Source organism: Castor canadensis, chromosome 12, assembly GCF_047511655.1.
Source record: "Castor canadensis chromosome 12, mCasCan1.hap1v2, whole genome shotgun sequence".
NCBI lineage: Eukaryota > Metazoa > Chordata > Mammalia > Rodentia > Castoridae > Castor > Castor canadensis.
The window spans coordinates 17,137,889-17,159,645 of NC_133397.1; the positions used below are offsets into that span (position 1 = coordinate 17,137,889).

General features: G+C 44.9%; 1 protein-coding gene across 1 annotated transcript in view; it reads left to right on the forward strand.

The window, feature by feature from the left end:
- Window positions 1-21,757, forward strand: part of LOC109681731 (b(0,+)-type amino acid transporter 1-like) — a 72,402-nt gene that overhangs the window by 48,389 nt on the left and 2,256 nt on the right. Inside the window, 8 exon segments of the mRNA XM_020156581.2 lie at window positions 2-157; window positions 2,965-3,033; window positions 3,035-3,099; window positions 3,281-3,410; window positions 3,868-3,992; window positions 5,337-5,424; window positions 5,962-6,297; window positions 8,558-8,603. Coding sequence (XP_020012170.1) covers window positions 2-157; window positions 2,965-3,033; window positions 3,035-3,099; window positions 3,281-3,410; window positions 3,868-3,992; window positions 5,337-5,424; window positions 5,962-6,192 — 864 coding nt within the window. The 3' untranslated portion in view covers window positions 6,193-6,297; window positions 8,558-8,603.

Consider the following 21,757-nt stretch of genomic DNA (forward strand, 5'->3'; position numbering starts at 1 on the left):
GGGCCAGGGCCGTGGCCGCACAGAAACCCTTCTGTCCACCTTCCAAAACACAACGCAACAGGCCGGGCGCATTGGTATGGCTTTCTACCAGGGACTGTGGTATTTTGATGGCTGGAATAGCATCAACTACGTGATGGAGGAGCTCAAGAATCCAAAGGTGAGTCCATAATGCTGCCATGGGGCCAAATCCGTGAACATCAGCAGTTTCAGTTATTGGAGCTCCAATTATCCAAATTTGGGGTGACTGAGATCATGAACTATCTAGCTGGAAATGTGGGCTACTTTCCTGCATTCATGGGACTTGAATGCCAAACCATTGTCTACCTTGAACTTTACAGTGTCAACCTGTGGTCTCATCTTCTTGCCTTGTAAGGTAGATATTATAACCCCGTTTTTCACATAGGAATACTGAAGTTCAGAAAGGGGAAATGTTTTGAATTCATACTGCTAGGAAGAGGCTGCACTTAATAACCCTGTTTGATATCTCTGGGATTTTTTTTTCTCCAGAACATTGTAGTAGATAATTAATTGATAGTTGCTAAAGCCTGAGAGTCACTTCTGGACATAGCATACTTGGAAACAAAGGAACAAGCCAATCCTGCCTGTTTACCCCACCTGGAGCCTGGGCTGACAAGTCAGTGTCTTAATGGGGCCAGGGTCCCTTGGGATTCAGTTGGGGCATTTGGATCTTTGGTTACTATGGCTATTAACCTTTTGCTAGAAGTGTATTTGCATAGGATGCTATTGTTTTATTTTCTGTTTTCTTTTCCCCTTGCAGGAGTTTCAAATTCTCACGGAATGGGACCTGCAAATTCTTTTCCTCTATACCCATTGGGTTGGCTTAGGGTTCATTACAGCTTTCAGAGTCTTGCCAAGGCTCCCTGAAGAGCAGTTTGGGAAAAGTTGGTAGAAGAACAGCAGCTTGGAGACTGAAGTCCAGGAGCAGAGAGAGAGAGAGAGAGAGAGAGAGAGAGAGTCAAGAGACAGCCAGGAGTCCTAGAACCTAGTTTTTATTTTTGCATGTAATTCTTTGTGTCTCAGATCTTTGTCTTTATAATGGGACCTTCATAATAGTTGCCTTGCCTTCCTCACAGGGCTCTGGGGTATCAGTGGTGCTCATAGCAGATGGCATGGGCTCTCCGTACTATAAACAACTTTTTGGTTGTAACTCTCAGGTGAATGACTAACATGTGCTCAGGTTGGCGCTGGGGTGTGCTGGGGCTGTAGGGTAGGGGCACAGGCTCCTTCAATCTATGGTGCTAGAGCTGCCTCTCTGAATCCAGGTTCTGGCTTAGAGCTGGGCTATGAAAAGAGCAGGGGGCTGAAAGATAAGTGAGACAAGCTCCCATGCTTGTGGCGGGGACAGGCACTTTTTCTATAAAGGTCTGAGAGTTAGGATTTTAGGCTCCGTGGACCTTCAGTACTCAACTCTTGTGATAGCATGAAAACTTCCACAGGTAAACAGATGAGTGTAGCTGTGTTCCAATAAGATTTGATTGACAAAATCAGGCAACAGGCTGGGTCTGGCTCACAGCTATAGTTTGCTGATCCTTGCTATATCCAGAGCATTTTTGATGAATGTGGGTTTCGAAGCAAATCCTAAGCAAGTCCTCTGAATGCCAGCATTTGAGATTCTACTGTTTAACTTGGCTCTCCAAAGCATGCATTAGGTGTGTGTTTGTTTATTTCACACTTTTGCCTCCAAGAAACTGCAAAACCTTTGCCAAATTAGGACTAGGCATATGCCCAGACTCCCTGGAATTTGAATGAAGAATTAAAGTCCTTAACAGTAAAATTAGGGTATCTCATTGGTCTCGTGGTGTCTTGGCCAGAAACCCATCCATGGTACAACTCAGGGTTCTGCCATTGTCACAGCTCATTACTGGTGGAAAGGTTGCCCAGGGGGAGATCATGTTCAAAAGGACACTAAGCTCCTTGCCCCTGACTACGTGTGGGGCTGAGTCATGCATACTGGGTGCTCATGTTGCTGAGGGTATCCCACAGTGAGGCCTGTGGAAGGAAGAACCTTTGCTAACAGGCAGTTTCAGGCACTGGAATGATAAATAATTAGCTACTATACCTCAGTTATGCTGTAGTTGGGAAAATTTCCTTTGCATTCAGACTTCAGAGCTGGAAGGGACCTGAGCATCTTGTGGCATCTAGTTTGCCACATGGCCTGTTAGATAGGGTGACTAACAAAGCAGAGCAATTAAACAAGGCTTCCTGAAGAGGAGACTGGAGCCCAGCTTCAAAGGGCTGATGCAGCTCTGTAGAAGCAACTTGAACATGAACCCGGAGCCAGAAAAGACGGCATTTTATTTCCCAAGGAAACATGATGGGGAGTGAGGGTAGTGTCATCATTGAGGCTGGCCACAGGGACCTGAAGTGGGTCCTGAGATGACTGCTCTGTTTTCAGTGTCCCCTGCTCTCTCTCCCATTCCCATTTGCGAGGTTTTCCATGGGCAGGTCTCAGCCCTGGCAGAAAGGTCTGGAAATTGAAGAGGAAAAGATATGCTAATCATAGACAAATGCTTAAGTGAGGGGAGGGTCTTATCTCATGAATAACTTTTTTGTCACTTCTCTATTCTCTGCTTTCCTGGTTACCTCAGCAAGGAATTCCTCTCCTTCTTGCTCACCTGAATCACTTCTACTCTTCAAGGAGAGCCTAGTTTAAGATCCTCCTCATCCTGAAAGCTTTGTAGATTGCTCTTCTTTCCTTCCCACCCCATCAGCCTCTCTGTACCTTCACTACTCTGACTCTGGCTGGGTCCCTCAAGATCTCCCAGCCCATCTGCCTGAATGTATGTCCATGCCATCAGGATCCTGAGCTCATGGGGGAGAGACACCCACCCTTGTCCTCCATGGCTGGGCACAATGCCCTCTGGCCAGCACAATGCTGAGCTTGTTCTGGGGCTTAGACAGACCTCACTGGCCTATACTTATGTCCTCTTTCTGACCTCACAGCATAACCTGGTGTGGGCACTGATGATCGCCATCCCCCTGGTCACCAGCCTATATGTCCTGGTCAACATCCAGTTACCTGTTGGTGCTGTCACCCAGTGAGATCCTCTCCTCTGACGCTATGGCTGTGAGCTGGGGGTGAGTGAGTCACATAATATGTACCTGGACACCAGACGTTCAAGGATGGGAAAGGATAGAGTTCTGTGTATATTTGAATTTGCCCTTGAATGCATTGCTCGCTCCGCTTCTGAAGGGGGCCTTGTGACCATCTTCCTGGTTGCTGCCAGAGTCTCTTCCCTTGATCCCTTTGTTGTCGTAGGAACCAGGTTCTGGGATCCTGGGCTTGGCTGGTGCCTTTGGCTGTCGCACTTTCTACATTTGGTTCTGTCAATGGGACATTCTTTGGTGGCAGCCGTGTGTGCTATGCAGCAGCAAGAGAGGGCCACATGGTGAGAGATGGGAGTCTGGGATCAGACAAGGTAGTGGGGCTGTGAGAGGGGTTCAGAAAGCCTGCCAGCTACACTTTCTCCTGCCTGAACCTGGCATTTAGCCCCCTGTAAGACATAGCCCTCTTCTCTTCTGAGAACGGACTCAAGTGTTCTGTGCCCCTCAGCTTTATTTCTGGTTTTCAAGGCAATCACGGCACTCAGTTACATGGGATGGAAGATGTGGGTGAAAAGGGTATTTGTATATAGCAAGAGTGCAGAAACCTTGGGAAAAGGATGCCCAGAGGACACAGATGGCCATCTCCCCCAGAGACCCTTGTCCCTGGGCCTGGCCATCACAGGTGAACCACAGAGACATACACCTGGAAGCCCTGATGATTAGTGACTGTTAGGTTGGGCACACTGTGGGAGACATGCCTACTGGGGCTCCCCTGGAGCCTCTTGACACTCTGCTTTCTAGCCCCAGCTGCTGTCCATGGTTCATGTGCATCGCCTCACACCAACTCCGGCCCTGATGTTCACCACAGCTGTGGCTTTGGCCCTGGTCATCCCAGGAGACTTCAGCACCATTGTAAACTTCTTGAGGCAAGTGAGACTTTCCCAAGATGCATATCTGCGTGCTGGATATCTGTGGATCTGTATACCCTTGTGGGTACACGCATACTTGTATGTACTTATACACATACACTATAAACTTCTTGAGCTCCATGTATACACACTCACCTGTACACCTATATAAACACATATGCACACTTCTGGAGGCCCAGCTTCAGAGTCCCTGGATATGTAGCATACTTCAGCCAATCTCTCCCAATCATGTTTCAAAAATTAAATGTGGATTTCTTCTCTCTTGCTCTGTTCCTCAAAATTCATTAAGATAGATATTTCACCAAGAGATAGCTAAAGGCTTGTGTTGTCTTTATCATTTTTTTTTCTTGCTCCTTTAGTCTGCTGCTAAGATAATGTTGGGGAGTATTCAGGTATTATTAACTTTACTTGGAGCCCTTAGACATGGTGTGATTTTTCCCTTTGTAGTTTGGGTTTGCATTCTGGACTCTGACACAACATAATCTCTATTGAACTCTACTGGCCTGCACTGCCCTATGTAGGGACAGTTAGTGAGTGCACCTAAGTGGGGACATATTCTGACCCCATTTTACTACTTTTCTCAAGATGGAGAACTCAGGCTGCTGTGATATCTGCTTGTTATTTTCTGAGCTCATTTGAAGTAAGGTTAGTAGGCAGATCCATAAACCAGCAGGCAAGCATAACGTCTGGGTACAGAGGGAGCACTTGTAATTTTTCAGGCATTACATGTTCCCTTCCTTTGTTATCTAATTAATCTGGAACAGGATACAGTACTTGGTGTGACTCCCTTAAAAATGATAAGCAGCAAACATTTTGTTCTTTTATCTTTTTCCCACGAGAAAGAATGAAATCATTGTATGGTAAGAATAAAATCAAGTCATAGTGAGGATAGGGAGTCCCCAGGTGAAGACTAGAGAATGTGACTGAGAATGTCACAGCACAGAGAATCCTAGGGTGATCCATACCAACTAGGTACTAACACTGCTTGGTCTTGACCTCCTAAGAGATGGTTTGGTCTGGACCCTGCCTCCAAGATTAGGTAGAATTTTTATTAGACCAACAGCAGTTACTCAACTGTTGATACTGGGAAGGACAGAGGTGAGGATTTGTTGGGGTACTCAGCAGGCCACATGTCATGTCACCAACCATAAGTGAAAGGTAGGTTGGGTGGAAGAGGGGTTCTGCTATGGGTGGTCTGGTCCCTGCAGAAAGCAAAGAATTCCTTGAGATTTTTCACCCGCCTCTTCTTTTTAAGAAACACAAACACTACACCTTCTGTTTGGATATTTCCTCCTAATTCATTCAGAGAGTGCCTGATCTAGTCTTTTTTTTTTTTCCCAGTTTCCTATCCTGGCTCACCTATGGAACCACCATTAGCTGCCTCCTATACTTGCGGATAAAGACAAAGAATCTTCCCCGAATTTACAAGGTAATCTTTGAGATAGACATTGGGCTTTTTTGACCCTTTGCTCTCATATGAAGCAGATCTTTGGAACATGGATTCATTCAAGGCCCAGAGAAAGAATGTAAGTAGATGTCATTATCATTATTTTTGACAGAAAAATTCCTTATTTTCTTGGGGTTGAGGGACAACGAAATCGTAAGGTATCAGTTGCACTTGCTGGGGAGTTAACATCATTTCTCCTTTGGAGGACCCTGATGGAGAACCATGGGAGATAAATGCAGAGGATTTATCCACACACTTGGCTACACATAGAACAGAGAGGCTTATACTGGGTCTCATACCCTCTTGCTCTCTGAACAGCCCCGCTGTAGCCCAGCAGATGGCTCCACAGTCCCAGTCAAGGTATTCTGGCAGAGATTGGAGGATAAGAGGTGGTGGCAGATGGGGACAATAGAAAGATAGGCAGGAGGAGCAGAGCCTAAGGACCACACACCATTTCTCATGCCTCCTTCATCATGCAGATCTTAGGGACCAAATGCACCCTCTCTGTGCCCATTGCAGGTTCCCACCTTCATCCCTGCCATCATGCTCTTAGCTTCTCTCTACCTGGTTCTGGCACCTGTCATTGACAATCCCCAGCTGGAGTTGCTCTACATCTTCCTGTTTCTGCTCAGCGGCTTCCTGGTGTATTTCCTGGTTGTGTACTTCCAGTGCCAGCCCAAGTGTTTGCAAGTGGCCACCCTACATCTCCAGCTGCTCCTAGAAGTTGCTCCAACCACTAAAGACCATTGACTGGGGGACTGGACAGATTCTGTGCTGCCCTCTTTGCTGTAGACTCCCCTCTTCCCACACAAGTGGACTGGTTGGGTTTTCTATAAGCTGACTTGCATAATTCTAGTAAGTTCTTAAGTGCTGTAACAGCTGTCATGGAGTTTTGGGTTATTAACCAAGATGGACTTCCTCATAAATATTGGGCCCCCAGGCTGCACACACATATGTCTGGTGTGGTTACAAAGTTGTGGGTTCCCACAATCTCCTTCAGGTTTGATAATTTGCTAGAATGACTCACAGGACTCAGGAAACCAATTTCTTATAAAGCTTATTTAGTATTATTAGTTTTTCATAGGGGATTCAACTTAGGAGCAGTGAAAGGGAAGAGATACATAGGGCAAGTATTGGGGGGAGAAGTGGAGCTGCCAGGCCTTCTTCCAGTTCACCATCCTCTTAGCACCTCCATGTGTTCACAAACCTAGAAGCTCTCCAAGTCTGTCATTTATGGGTTTTTAATGGAGGTTTCATTAGGTAGCCATGATTATTGATCAAGTCATTGCCAATCTCTAGCCCTTCTCCTCTCCCCAGAGATGTGGTGGTGGTGAGGGGATGTTGAATGTTCTAACCCTCTAACCATGTCTTGGATTTTCTGGCCATGAGCTCCCATTCATGAAGGTACTTAGGGATCCCAGCCACCTGTCATCGCATTAGCATACAAAAACCACTCTTATCACTCCTGAGATTCTAAGGGTTTTAGGCCTTGTGTACCAGTAACTGGGGACAAAACCCAAATATTTATTTTCTGTTCTACCACAGTTCTGAACTGTCAACTCTTGATTAGCTTTGTTCCCAAGGACACTGCTGCCAGTGTTTTTCTAAGAAAATCCTTGTATCTCTTCTCTCCACAGCAGGACAGCCTGCTTTAGAGAAAAGTCTGGTCCTATCTAGCTCCTTATCCAAGGAGGCCATGACTTAGGCTGAAAGTCCCAGGAAAGCTTGGGTCCTGCAGCAGAAGTGAATCCTTTCCTCTTTTGGGCTCTAATTGTGCCTGTGTTTTTTGTGAACCTTACTGGGCTTGTACCCTGGTGTTTGGCTATGGGTCACAATCCTCTCTGGGTTGTGAGTTTGGTGAGTGTGGGAGTTTATACATCCCTCTTTTCCATCATGCTCCCAGGCTTTTGCTGATCAGTAATGTTTGGTGAAAATAATAAAATATTTGTAGAATGATGAGGGAATGAATCACATTTATATTTTTTAAGGTATGTATGCATGCCCACCTTCCCCACAGACTCAACTCCAAGGTCCTGTCCTGAGAAAATTGTCTAAGGAAGAGTAACACCTTCAGGCTTTTTTGTTTTGTTTTGTTTTTTGAGACAGGGTCTTGCTATGTAGCCCAGTCTGACCTTGAACACTCAATCCTCCTGCCTTAGCCTGGGTACATCTTCAGTCTTAACTTTTTTTTTGGCAGTACTGGGGTTTGAACTCAGGGTTTGCACTTGCTAGACAGATGCTCTACCACTTGAGCCACTCCACCAGCTTTACATCTTCAGTCTTGAGCAGTGCTCCTCTACCTGGCAATGGATGCTGGCCTCAGATGGAAAGCTGTGTGTGCAGCCAAACCAAAAATAGACTGGGCCCTCCCCCAGTTAGACAGGCTGTCAATTTGTAACTCAGTCCTCCCATTCTTTCTCAGATCAACAGTTTTTTGGTTCCCATGCCTGCTGTGATGGTAGAGGCAAGTCCTCCAGGCATGCTGTATGAGGGTAGCTTCCTGCCCCTTGCTGCTACCCAGCACACCTCTCCCGAATGGCTGTCTTGTCTCAGGACCCCTAATGGACTACAGAATGGTAGCGGGAGTGAATCAGACTTCCCAGTGAATTGTTGTATAAGATTTTCTTGCTCCAAGTCAAGGAAGGTCATGGTCTCTATAGTTATTTCTCTATTATAAGGTCAGAGATGACTGAAAAGTCACCATTCTGGCCTGTAGACTGGAAAAAAAAAAGAGCCCTGGAGAAAAGGGCCAAGAGTTCTCTCTGTTCCCTCAAAAAAGGTTCTAAGGACCAGGAGCTATCTGGAGCAGGTGCTGACCTGGCTGCTTAAGCAGAGAAGTGTTCTTTCTTCCGGGGCCTGGCCCTTCGGCACTTAAATGTTTCTGTTTTAGAAGAAGGCTGGTTATTCTGAGCCATAAGCACTTGATTCTTTGGTTTTCTTTTTGGCAGTTTAGACTGTCTTCTGTGAGTAATGAGAACGGGGAACAACCTGTGTCTCAGACATCAATCCACACAAATTTAATGTGTGGATCAAATTTAATGTCACAGTTAAAATCTCAAACACTATAATAAGGGGTAAAGTAGAAATTAAAATTTCTCTTCGTTTTTCATTTTAGGAGCAATCAGATTCCTTGCATTCTTCTAGAAAGTTCCTATGCACACGTAAGTAAGCCAGGTAGTGTTGTTAGTTCTGGTACCTTGTACTTGAAGGTCTTCTGAGCACATGGTTGGATTGTGTTTCCCTGCCACTGTACAGTTATATAGGACTTGTTTTGGTAAATAAAATCTTAGTTGAAATGATATGGTACTTTTGGATTGAAACTGCAAGACTCAGTGCACAGTGTCCTACACACTCCATTTCCCTCTGATTTGGTGCCTGGCTGTGTTCTGGTGGTTGCTTTGTTAACCTGGGTTCTAGTGAGAGATTGACATGGCAGAGATCCTAGTGTGAGAATGACATGTCCAGATAACCCCATATGGGCATGTACTGTGAGCAAAATTAGCCTTTTGTGATATATGATGTCATAAGAAATATATTTTTGGCCTTTGTCCCCAGTTCTGTACAGAGCTTCTAAAACTCTTGCATCCTCCTGAGTGGTAGGGGTGACAGGAGTGCCTTTTGTTAATCCTAATGAACCTTTTCAACCAAACTTAAGTTTATGCTAATGAGGTGACTTGAAAGATGGGGCTGGTTGCAAGAGGAGCCAACCATGTGATTGGAGGATTGGGCTGTTCAGCTCCTCCCCTGACCTCTGGAGAGGAGGGAGGGATTGGAGATCGAGTTGGATCACTAATGGGCAATAATTTAGTCAAGCAAGCATGCCTACAAAAGGAAATCTCCATAAAATCCCTAAGTGAAGAGACTTGGGGAGCCTCTGTACTGGAGAGCACAAGAGGCACTGGAGATAAGTGCCTGGAGAGGGGTGGAAGCTCCACACCTCTCTCCCTTGCCCTATGCATTTATGCCTTTGATTATTCATTTATATCCTTTATAATCAACCGGTAAACATGAGTAAAGTGTTTTCCTGAGTTGTGAGCCAATTTAGCAAATTATCAAACATGAGGAGGGTGTCATGGGAATCCCAGATTTGTAGCTCAATGGCCAGAGGACCAGTGTGGCAGGAAGGCAGGGAGGGGGAAGAGATATTAATGAGTGCTACAGTGAAACAAAGGAAAACCGGAGTTGGGGAATGTCACCTGGAGACCAGGGAAAGGTCTCCTCACTCCAGAGGTTAGAGCGGCCAATAAAATAACATGTGATCATGTATGAAACAAGCTGTACCTCCCCCATTTCTGTAACCTGCTTTAAATAGTATATAAGGGAAGACCCCTTGTTCTAGGTGCTCAGCCTTTGGACATGAATCCGCTGAGTTGCTACCAGCTTGCTTAACAAACTTGCTTCCCAAAAGCTTTGGTGCCCTCTCAGTCTCTGTCAGAGCACTTCTGCAACACCAGAGGTCTGGAACTTGCTAGTGACATCTGAAGTGGGCACAGTCTCATGTGACTGAGTATTACAAGTGCCTGGGGCTGTTGAGCGCCAGGTGGATGTCAGCTGCTAAGTTAGCTGTGAAGTTACACTTCATTTGAGATGATCTTCTTCCCATCTCCTCCCCTTATCCATCTTCTAGTCCTTTTCTTGGTATCCCTCTGTTTTCTTCCTGCCTTTCCAAAGGCCCCTGGGAGAGGAAAAACTGGTTCTGCAAACATACATGAAAGAAATTTTGTCTAGTAAGGTTTTGAATTTTTGTTCCTACTTAGGCATGAGCCAAAGAAGGAAAACTGCTCAACCCAGTCCTTGGGGCAATGATGTGCAAGAAGGAGGGAGGCAAACACACAGAAGAAACAAGCAGATGATAACTTTGAGATATAACCCTGACCCCCACAGATAAACTGTACATGCAATATCCACTTTAAAATAGATAAGGACTACACTATGGGCCTTTCTAAAAAGTCCTTAATGATTTATTTGGGAAGGCTGTTTGTATGATACTTTTTATATCAGTACTGTGTTAGGGTTCTCTAGAAACAGACCAATAGGATCTGTGCACAGATAGATGAGAGAGGATTTATTAGAGAATTGGTTCACACAGTTATGGCAACTAAGAAGTCCCAGGACAGGCTATATGCAAGCTGGAGACCCTGTGAAGCCAGAAGCATAGCTCAGTCCGAGTCCAAACACTTCAGTACCAGGGAAGCCAATGGTGTAATTCTCAGTTTGTGGCCAAAAGCCTAAAAATTCAGGAAGGGTTGCTTGTGTAAGTCCTGCAGTCCAACGGCCAGAGAGCATGGACTTCCAATGACCAAGGCAGGACACTAGTGTGTCCCAGCTCTTGGAAGGAGAGATGAATTTGCCTTCTTATGTTTGTTCACTGATTGGATGGACAGACACAAATGCTAAACTTCTCTGGAAATACCTGACAGATGTTTCCTTAGAGAATATATTCAGAGATGAATGACTTTTCCCAAAACAATGCTATTCCAATTTTCTCAGTATTCCTTAATCTGAATAAGTTGACACCTAAAGTACATATCTAGTTTTTTGTGGCTGATTAATATCACTGGCCTTTTCTTCATGAATATTTGATCATTTCTGCTTTATTGTATTATAAGGTGGAGGGACCATCCTGGCATATATAAAGTGATGGTCCAATCACAGGTGTCCTATTGATTTATCACTGTTCATTTTGCTGTAAGTTTTGCTCTTCCTCCTAGATTAGTCACTGTAATAGTTTTTACTCATAAATTAAAAATACTTTTTAAATAAAGTAAAATGTATCAAAGCTATAAAGTTATTGTGACACTTGTTAGCTGCTAATTAGCCTATAGAACATCAGCACTCTTAAAGTCCTCTGATATCTTTTCCATTTATATAAGAACTGTGGATTGAAATTTCTGTAAAATGAAGAATCTTGAACTTAAAAGAAAATCTTTTCAGTGACCCCAGCATCAATTGTGTAATCAGAGCTTTTGGGAGTGGAGGTAAGGCACTTGTGAACCTTTGAAACAAACTGAAGAAAAATAAAAACATTTTATAAGCCATTAATCTCTGAATATATTCTCTAAGGAAACATCTTTTTTGGGAATAAAGTTTAGGCTTATGTTTCTGTGCTTCTTAACATGCATTATATAGTTTTTAAAGGTAGAAAATTATGTGATATTATATATGTACATGTCAGAATTTTTATTGCTTTGATACAAAGTCCTTTTCAGGTCCTTCAGAGAAAAGGACATATCTTTTAAATATAACACAAAAGTAAATTGAGATGTATGTTTCTGAACATAAGACTAAACAGCATCCTATTATAGGTGATCACATCTGTCTATCACCAAGTCCAGGCGACTACTTCAGCCATGATAAGATGAAGAGACGTCTAGATGGTTGAGACAAGAACTGGGTAGAAAGCCCTTTGGCCATGAAGAGCCACCAGCCTCTTCTTCATTTCTCACTGGGCCCCAGAATACCTGGGACTTCCCATGAGCCTGGGAATCATGAGAGGCTGGACCAAGTCACTGAGGGGCCTGAGTTCCTGTTTTTGTCCTAGTGGTTCTGCTGTGGGCAGTTCATCACCCACCTCAGAGTGGCTTCCACAGTGTGGAGACTCTGCAGACAGCAGTCAGTGGAGCCCCAGTACTGGAAACTCCCAGGGTTCCCTGCTCAGAGTCTGGTGGAGCTTTGCTGGGCAGTGCAGGAGCAGGTAAGGGACACAGTGAGAAGCAGGCTACAGAGGAGGCTTAGCTCAGGTAGTGGAGACCCTGTGGGGCATTTGGGCTGAATTTGAAGGCAAGAGAATTCAAGGGCAGCTTCAGAGAGGAAAGTATTGTGGTGGAAGAAATACATTGTTCTTGGTGCTGAAAGAAAAAGCAGGAAGTGACCAAGGTAATCTGGGGCAGTAGCAGCAGGCAGGAGGGACATGGAGGGATCTGAGACACACATCCAGTGCCACAGCCCAGTCTTCCTGACTGTTGACGGGGCAGGACGAGGTGTCAGTGATGACTCTAAAGTGTGAGCCTGGGTGACTTGATAATGCATATGGTTCATGGGGTTATAACAAAATCAGTGGAGTTATCTACCTCTGTCTGGTGAGAGAAGAATTCAGGCAAGACTTGAAAATGTAGTGAAAGTGGTAGTAATGTTTAATAAGAAAGGAATTTAGTATAACAGGATAAAAGTGGGGAGAAATGGTGGGGAGAGGGGAACCATTTCCTGCTCCCCTTATATTAGTCCTACACTTTCTGAGCTGGGGGAACATATGTGGTCATGCCATCTAGCAACTTCTAATCATTAAGACAATGGATCTGGTTTGCTAAGGTGGGTGCTGAAACATGGAGATTCGATCTAGGCCTATCCAAAACACAGGGACAATGAGTGAATTTTAGGACTTTCCTTTGCCAGACATACCTTCATTTTTTCTGTCCTTTTACCCATCCAAGAATCCTTTCAGTTTGTTATATCTCAAAGAGGAAGGCAGGTACAGATAGCTCCTTTACCTCTTCCTATTTTTTTTTCTTTTATTATTCATATGTGCATACAAGGCTTGGGTCATTTCTCACCCCTGCCCACCCCCTCCCTTACCACCCACTCTGCCCCCTCCCTCTCCCCCCCACCCCCTCAATACCCAGCAGAAACTATTTTCCCTTATTTCTAATTTTGTTGTAGAGAGAGTATAAGCAATAATAGGAAGGAACAAGGGTTTTTGCTGGTTGAGATAAGGATAGCTATACAGGGGGTTGACTGGCATTGATTTCCTGTGCGTGTGTGTTACCTTCTAGGTTAATTCTTTTTGATCTAACCTTTTCTCTAGTTCCTGGTCCCCTTCTCCTATTGGCCTCAGTTGCTTTTAAGGTATCTGCTTTAGTTTCTCTGCGTTAAGGGCAACAAATGCTAGCTAATTTTTTAGATGTCTTACCTATCCTCACCCCTCCCTTGTGTGCTCTTGCTTTTATCATGTGCTCAAAGTCCAATCCCATTGTTGTGTTTGCCCTTGATCTAATATCCACATATGAGGGAGAACATACGATTTTTGGTCTTTTGGGCCAGGCTAACCTCACTCAGAATGATGTTCTCCAATTCCATCCATTTACCAGCGAATGATAACATTTCGTTCTTCTTCATGGCTGCATAAAATTCCATTGTGTATAGATACCACATTTTCTTAATCCATTCGTCAGTGGTAGGGCATCTTGGCTGTTTCCATAACTTGGCTATTGTGAATAGTGCCGCAATAAACATGGGTGTGCAGGTGCCTCTGGAGTAACCTGTGTCACAGTCTTTTGGGTATATCCCCAAGAGTGGTATTGCTGGATCAAATGGTAGATCGATGTAGCATCCAAATTTTTTTCCAGAGTGGTTGTACTAGTTTACATTCCCACCAACAGTGTAAGATGGTTCCTTTTTCCCCGCATCCTCGCCAACACCTGTTGTTGGTGGTGTTGCTGATGATGGCTATTCTAACAGGGGTGAGGTGGAATCTTAGCGTGGTTTTAATTTGCATTTCCTTTATTGCTAGAGATGGTGAGCATTTTTTCATGTGTTTTTTGGCCATTTGAATTTCTTCTTTTGAGAAAGTTCTGTTTAGTTCACTTGCCCATTTCTTTATTGGTTCATTAGTTTTGGGAGAATTTAGTTTTTTAAGTTCCCTATATATTCTGGTTTTCAGTCCTTTGTCTTCTTATTTTTTTTAAATTTAACATCTAAAAGGAGATGGGAGGAGGCTATCTGCTCTGGCTTTTTAGTTTTTTGTTCCTCATTCCAATGTCTGAGCCTGGCCCTTTTAATACTTACTGAAATAATATAATTTTCCTGGCTTCTCATCTATCTATCCTGCCTCATTTCCTCTCTAAAAGACTTTGGTCCTAGGAGCTGTGATTTTACCTCGATTGACTTAGTCTTGAGTAAAGAAAGATGCTTTAGATGAGTGGGGATTTGAAAGCATCCTGTGAAGTCCCATGACCTTGGTGCACTACTCTAATCTTAACAGACTGTTGAGAGTTGGAAAATTTAATTACAATGTTTTTCTCTCAGAGACCTTGAAGAATCCTCCATTTTAGGTTCCTTTTGCATATCCCCATTACTCATGGCTAACTGTTAACAATGGAACAGAGGAGATGGGAGGAAGAGCATGTTTGGAGGACAGAGGCGTTTTATCTGTATGAAATGTAGGGCTTACCTGTGGAAGTAAGTGAGTTGCATACCTGAAGTTTAGGAGTAAAAGTGAAAATTGAAGTCATGCAGGTAAGCATGTTCATGACAAGTTCCTGGTGCAACAAATAAGCTAGACAAGTGCTCTACTGCTTGAGCTACTCACAGCTCATTTTGCTTTTTAATTATTTTTTCAGATAGACCTTCATGCTTTAGCCTGTACTGGCTTCAGACCTGGATCCTCCTACCTCCACCTCCTATATAGCAGAGATTACAGAGGTGTACCACCATGCCAAGCTTTTCGATGGGTTGTGGGACACAGCATTTTAAGTTTAGGGAATTAGGGTCAGGCCCAGGTATCTCTAATACCAGGTCACGACACTCATGTCCCACACTGAAGAATCCATAGGAGTTATAAAAGAACTTTCCTTTTAGTATCAGGGAACCTGGTCCATGCTGGCTCCCAATTACTGAGAGGGTTATGCCAAACTCTGTTGCCTGGGGATATAGCCACTAGTTCCTGTCCTGAATGCTGCCTCTTCCCCTAACCTACCAGAGTAGTCTGGGGTCTAGCTGCTGGGACTGGGGGATGGGGGTCATAGTAATGTCTGGAAACACCATCAGTGCTTGGAGTTCAGAGGGGGTTTTGGGATGCTTTGGTTTCCTACCATGGCTCCTGGGCCTAGATTCTGCCTGATAGGCCTCCATATCCCACAGGATGGACTCTTGGTTCTGGACCTGCTCTAGGGTGGCTCCTGTCCCAAGTTGCCTCTTTTTGGTATCAAGTACTGGACATGATGTGCGTTTGTATACCTGACCTCACCTATTGTCTGCTGCAAACCCTCACCTATGAATCCCTCCATAATGGGAATCTCTGCCTCTCAGCTCCAACTCTGTGAGTTGCTTCCCATGGCTTCTAGCTGTTAAGGCTGACAAAAACTGGGGGCTTTAATGAAAGCTTCTGGGGTGGAGGACCCTGACTGTGAAGAAGCTGTCAGGATAGCAAGCAAGCAGTCCAGTCCCTTCTGTGCCCCCTGATAGGAAAAACATGACAGAACCAGCTGACAAAGGGGACCAGTAATTGGCATAGTTCCAGATTCTGTGGCACCAAGCAGAGAAGTGAGGGTCTGGGGCTGAGACCCAGGAGCTCAAGGCCAGCACAATGCCCTATCTACTTTCCTTGTTTGGCCAACTCTGGCCCATACTCCAAGCCTCAGAGCAGGTATCCTTTCTTCTAGGAAGCCTTCTATGGATCAAGTGATCGTGCTGTGGATTCCATGGAAGTCTGCAAACATTTTTGTGTAGCATAGGTCAAAGGGCAGTAAAATGACCTCTTCATAGTCTGTCTCCTTCCTTGACAGTGAGCTTCTAAAAGAGACATGTCTATCAACTTCTGTAGTTCTCAGAGCTCAGTAAGTCTTTGCTGAACTCCTAAAGGTAAAAGTTCTCTGGAAGGAAGTTGGGAGGTAAGCAAGGAGCACTGGTTTTGCTCCAGGCTGTTTCTCATACTGGGGTTCCCGGACACTGCCACCTTTTTTTCTAACAATAATAACCATTAACATTTATTGAACACCAGGCATGATTTCTTTTCTTTTCTTTTTTCTTTTCCTTCCTTCCTTCCTTCCTTCCTTCCTTGCTTCCTTCCTTTCTTCCTTCCTTCCTTCCTTCCTTCCTTCCTTCCTTTCTCCTTCCTTCCTTCCTTCCTTTCTTGTTCCTTCCTTCCTTCCTTTCTTCCTTCTTTCCTTCCTTCCTTCTTCCTTCTTTCTTTCTCTTGTGGCACTGGGGTTTGAACTGAGGGTCTCACACTTGTTAGGTAGGCACTCTTACCACTTGAGCCACTCCACCAGCCCTTTTTGTGATGGATTTTTTTGAGGTAGGGTCTTGCGAACTGTTTGCCTGAGCTGGCTTCAAACAACGAACCTTCTGATCACTGCCTCCTGAGTAGCTAGGATTACAGACATGAGGCACTGGCACCCAGCCAGGCATAATTCTTTATGCTCCTCTTGTATCAAGTCATTTAATTAAATCATCACAGACTTATAAGCTGAGGTACAGAGAGGTTAAGCAATTTGCCCAATGTCACATAGTAAGACAGAAGTAGAGGCAGAATTGGAATTAGACCATTTGGGTTCCAGAGCCTGTATGCTTAGCCATTAGGCCATTTTGCCCAAAGACAACTGGAAGGGAAAATGTGACAAGTGTCTGATGTGGATGGCAGTGATAGCAATAATAATGCTATTGGTGGCATATCACCTTCTCAGCACATACCCTCTCCTAGGGAATAATACCATGTTTATTTTGAAAGAACTGCGTCTCTATGTTCTCCAAATAGCCTAGAACAAGTACCCCAATCCATGGCTGGGAATGTGGCCTACGCTGGGCCACATGGGATTGTTCCTACATTGGGGCCCTCCTGGGATTGTTCAGATTGTGCTAGGAGAGGAGAGGAATCCTGGGAGGTGAAGCTGACTCTGGGCTTGTGCAAGAAGCAGACAGAACATGACTCTGACACACACACACACACACACACACACACACACACACACACACACACACACACACCACATCAGAATGAGAGGCAGAAGAGCACCTCCTCTCCTTGGCCTGGGAGCTATGAGTCCCATTTTTGCCTCACCTGTTTAATGTCTGCTTTCTCACACAATGATGAAGAGTCCTAAGTAAGAACAGTTCACAAAATCCTTTCACAGGTCATTACTTTGTATGTATAGTATACTAGCCTGAGGAGGCAAGCAGGGTAAGTACCTCATCCCCAATGTTCAGAAGTGAAAACTGAGGCCTAGAGCAGTTGAACAACTTGCCAAGCTGTGAATCAATGGAAGAGCTGGCAAGAAGCCAGTGGTTTGACCTTGGGCCAGGGTTCTGTCTTTTCTTCCACCTTGTGCCCTTGAGGGGCTCTATGGAGAAGAAGGTCTTGCTCTACCAGCTTCCTCAGCAGTGTGGCTATGAAGCTCTGCATGACCTGTGATTTCACTCATTCCCCTAACTTTGACTAGGGCCTATGTGGAGGGAGATGGGGAAAGGAAGCACAGGACTGGAGAAGACAGTCTCTCCTACTGGCTCTTCCCATCGCCATGGCACTCCCAGGGTCATGCAGGACAGAGAGGAGCATCCAGGGACAGTGGCAAGAGCACCTCCATGTGGCACAAGCAATCAGGAGACCACCAGGATGAACATGTGTCCTGGCAGGGGCCTCACTTATTCACATCTCACCTATGTCTGACCACCTCCAGGGCCTGCTGGGCAGCTACTCCTCCTGCCATCCAGATTTAGAGTTCTCTTTCTGGTCTGGGTCTTAGCATGGGGAAGAGAAGTCGATGTGGGGGTTACTGCTTAGCCAGGGGGCTGGAAAGTCTGAGACAACTCTGGGTTGGGTGCTGGTGATCCATCTTGGGGTTGCTAAACACTAGTACCCACTGTTCTGAATCTTCTTAACACTGGCAAGAGTTACAGGAAGCTGTGGCTGGAGGGAATTTCCTTTACTGTTGGTGTCAGCTGGTCTGCCAGTCATCCTTTTATGGCTAATATGAGTCCCAACATCTCCCACCCTCCCCTCATGTCCCCTGCCTGGTCAAGGGTTAGAAGGCTGGGCTCCTTCAGGCCCAGGGGGGTTGCTTAGCCCCAGGATTACTTCCTCATGTGGCCTGGGCTAAAAGTAGTCTTTCTGATAACAGGAGCAGTGAACTGCCCTGCCAACACAGGCTGCCTGATCCTATGTCTTAGACTTTGATGATGCCCCTTTTCACAAGGGAAGAAGCTAGGAAAGCAAATTTAACTATATAAGTAAATAGAATTGATGCTCAGTTAAATCTGCAATTCAAATAAATGGTAAATAATTCTTTTTTTTTTTTTTTCATTTTTCTTTTATTATTCATATGTGCATACAAGGCTTGGTTTATTTCTCCCCCCTGCCCCCACCCCCTCCCTTACCACCCACGGTAAATAATTCTTTATCAGTGTTAGTACGTCCTGAATTTTATCTGTGAATCCTGAAGGGGCTGAAGCCCTAGGTGAAGTGGCACAGGGGACCCTGTGAAAGGCCATCCAGGATTCTAGCCACTCAGCCAAGGACTCCCTGTACTCTGTGCCCTGCCAGCTGCTGAGTGTCACATTGCACTCCCCCTTATGTTGTGAGGATGGCAGTGAGGATGAAGATTTAACCTGCCACAGAATGAAGCAGACCTCCAAAGTAGAGATTCTCAAGCCAAGCCACACCAGCCAGAAGCAACTGTGATGGTTAATTTTGCATCAACTTGACTGGGCCATGGAGTACCCAGATATTTGGTAAGGTGTGCCCATGAAGTTATTTTGGATGACATTAATATTTGAATCTGTAAAGTGAAGCAGATAGCCTTCTCAATGTGTGTGGGCCCATCCAATCTGTTGAAATTCTGAACAAAGGAAAAAGTTGGTCCCCTGCGTGACTATCTTTGAGCTGGGACATCATTTTTTTCCTATCCTTAGACTTGAACTGAAGCATTTGGCTTATCCTCAGTTTTGAACTTATAGACGTTTGGACTGGACCAACACCAGCAGCTCTCCTGAGTCTCCAGCCTGTTTGATTACAGGTCTTAGGTCTTGTCAGATTCCATAATCATGTGAGCCAATCCTCTCTCTCTCTCTCTTACACACACACACACACACACACACACACACACACACACACATCCATCTCTTAGTGGTTCTGCTTATCTGGACAGCCCTGACTAACAGAGCACCTTGAGCTTTGTGACAAGTGCACATTTTCTTGGGTCCTATTCAGACCTACTGATTATAAATTCTGGAAGGTGGGGTCTGGCAATCTGACTTTTAACAAACCCTGCAGGTAACTCTGCTTGTTAAAGGTTGAGATCTATTACTCTAAAATGTTCACTGAGGCTACAAGTGGGACCTCTTGACAGAGTTCTTCCATCTTCGTTGGGTTATTCTTTCATTTCACAGGGCACCTAATTTGGTTTGATCAACCTATAAGTGGGTGTCAGACACTTGGTCTTCTAGGCAAAGTGCTCTGTCACTGAGCTACACCCCCACCCTACTCTTCTAAATAGCTTGGATTTGGTTGAGTTGGGGGTACAGAGACAGGCAGGGACTGACACAGTCTCCAGGATTTCCCAGATCACACCACATGCCTCCACGTGCTAACGGGCTGGCCTTGGTTTAATCGGGCAGCTTCAGAGACTGATACCTTTCATTAATCATGCAGGTTGGTACTGGCTTTTAATCCACTGGGGCATGCACTCCTGTGCCCTATCCTGACGGATTTTATCACCAAGTATGTGGCATCTGGTATTCTTGCTGTTCTGTCTCACATTCTGGAGCATTTTTAAGCAAGTCTCTTTCACCTCTCTGGGCCTCAGTTTTTTCATCTGCAAGGCAAGGAGCTTAAGCTTGGCTTTACAGGGTAATTATAAGGATGAAGTAAGAAGGTGTTTAGTAAGCTTCTAAGGATTCAGCACATGGGAAGATGTTGTTGAAAACGCGTACTCATGTCCTTTTTATGGCCACTGATATCTAGGAATCATGTGTCACTAGAAGAGAAGGAAAGACTGGCTAGACCATGTCGGGCCCATACACAGGACAAAATGAAAGAGCTCTGCAGCAGGTCCTGGCTGCAACCTCAGGCACCTCTGTCACTTGGGCCATATGATTCAGGAAACCCTAGGGTGGTGGAGGTGTCAGTGATGGGAAAGGTTGTGTGGGGAGTGTGTGGTCAGCCAGTGGGAAAATTCCATTTTAGATGCCTGGTGTTCTTCAGTAAGGCCATGCCCTCTGCAATGGAGAACCAAATGTCTTTTGCAAAACCACATCTGGTATACTTCTGGGCCCTAGAACAGAACATCTAAGCATGGGTCACCAAGTGAGCATACAGCTGAAACTACCCATTATGGATATTGAGCCCAATCAGAACCATCAAACCATAAAGCTGAGCAGGTGCAACAACCACCTGTGGTAAGATGGAGGAGTCACATCTGGGACTGCAGGAGATTAGAAGGCAGGAGATCAGAAATCCTCCTACAACCAAAATGGATGGCAGCTATACTGCAGCCTCTAAATGACCACTTATAGGCATAGAGTGTAAAGGAAGTAGCTTTTCACCCATTAGTCTCTTTTTATGTTATTCTCATCCACTCAATCCCTCCTTCATAAAGTACCTGTGTTTGAGCCTGACCCCTTCCTGCCTCCTTGGGTAGAACTGGACATTTATTCAAGTCTAACTAGTGACCCTTTCCATCAGTATTTAAAATACTATGTCTCATTCATCTTATAGGAAAACAAACCTTGACTCTCCCTCTATCTGTTGTCCATCTCCCTTCTTTTTTTTAGTAAGACTTAACAGTGTCAACACTGTCAGTCTCCATTTCTCCCCTTCCCAACCCTCTTCAGCCCTTCTTTTCCATCAGGCCTCTACACCTATCCTTCCCTTTTGATGGCCTTGTCTCCCATAGATGGGTCATGCCCACTTAACCTCCATTCCCTGGCTGCCAGCCTGTTATAGGCCACTCTAATTTGCTACATGATCTCTGCCAACCTTCCCCGTTTTTCTTCCTGTCACATGCTTATTCCTTGGGTCCATCACCCATGTGACAACTAGAATAGCTTTTTAGGAGCATAAATCTCAGTATTTCACATGATATATTAGTCGCCTATGGCTGCTGTAACAAAATACACAGACCAAGTGGATTAAACGACAGAAATTTATTTTCTCACAGCCCTAGAGGCTGCAAGTCCAAGTCCATGTGCCATCAGGGTTGGCTTCTGGTGAGGTCTCTCTTTCTGGCTTGTAATCAGCTATCTTCTCTGTCCTCACACAGCCTTCCTTTCTTTCTTTTCCTTCCTTCCTTCCTAACTTCCTTCCTTCCTTCCTTCCCTCTCGCTCTCTCTCTCTCAGCTATAACAGAGAAAGATTTATTTAACAGAAGCTAGATTATTATGAAGCAGAAATAAATGCAAAGCAATGATATACCCTCAGAGGAAACTGGCAGCTCGACAAAGCAGTCACGTGCCTGTACACGTGCTTTCCTGGTATCTCTTCCTCTTCATAATAACACTAGTCTTGTTGAGTTAGGGCCCCACCCTATGACCTCATTTAGCCTTAATTATCTCCTTAAGGGCCTTGTCTCCAGGTAGAGTTACTTTGGAGGTTAAGGGCTTCAATCTA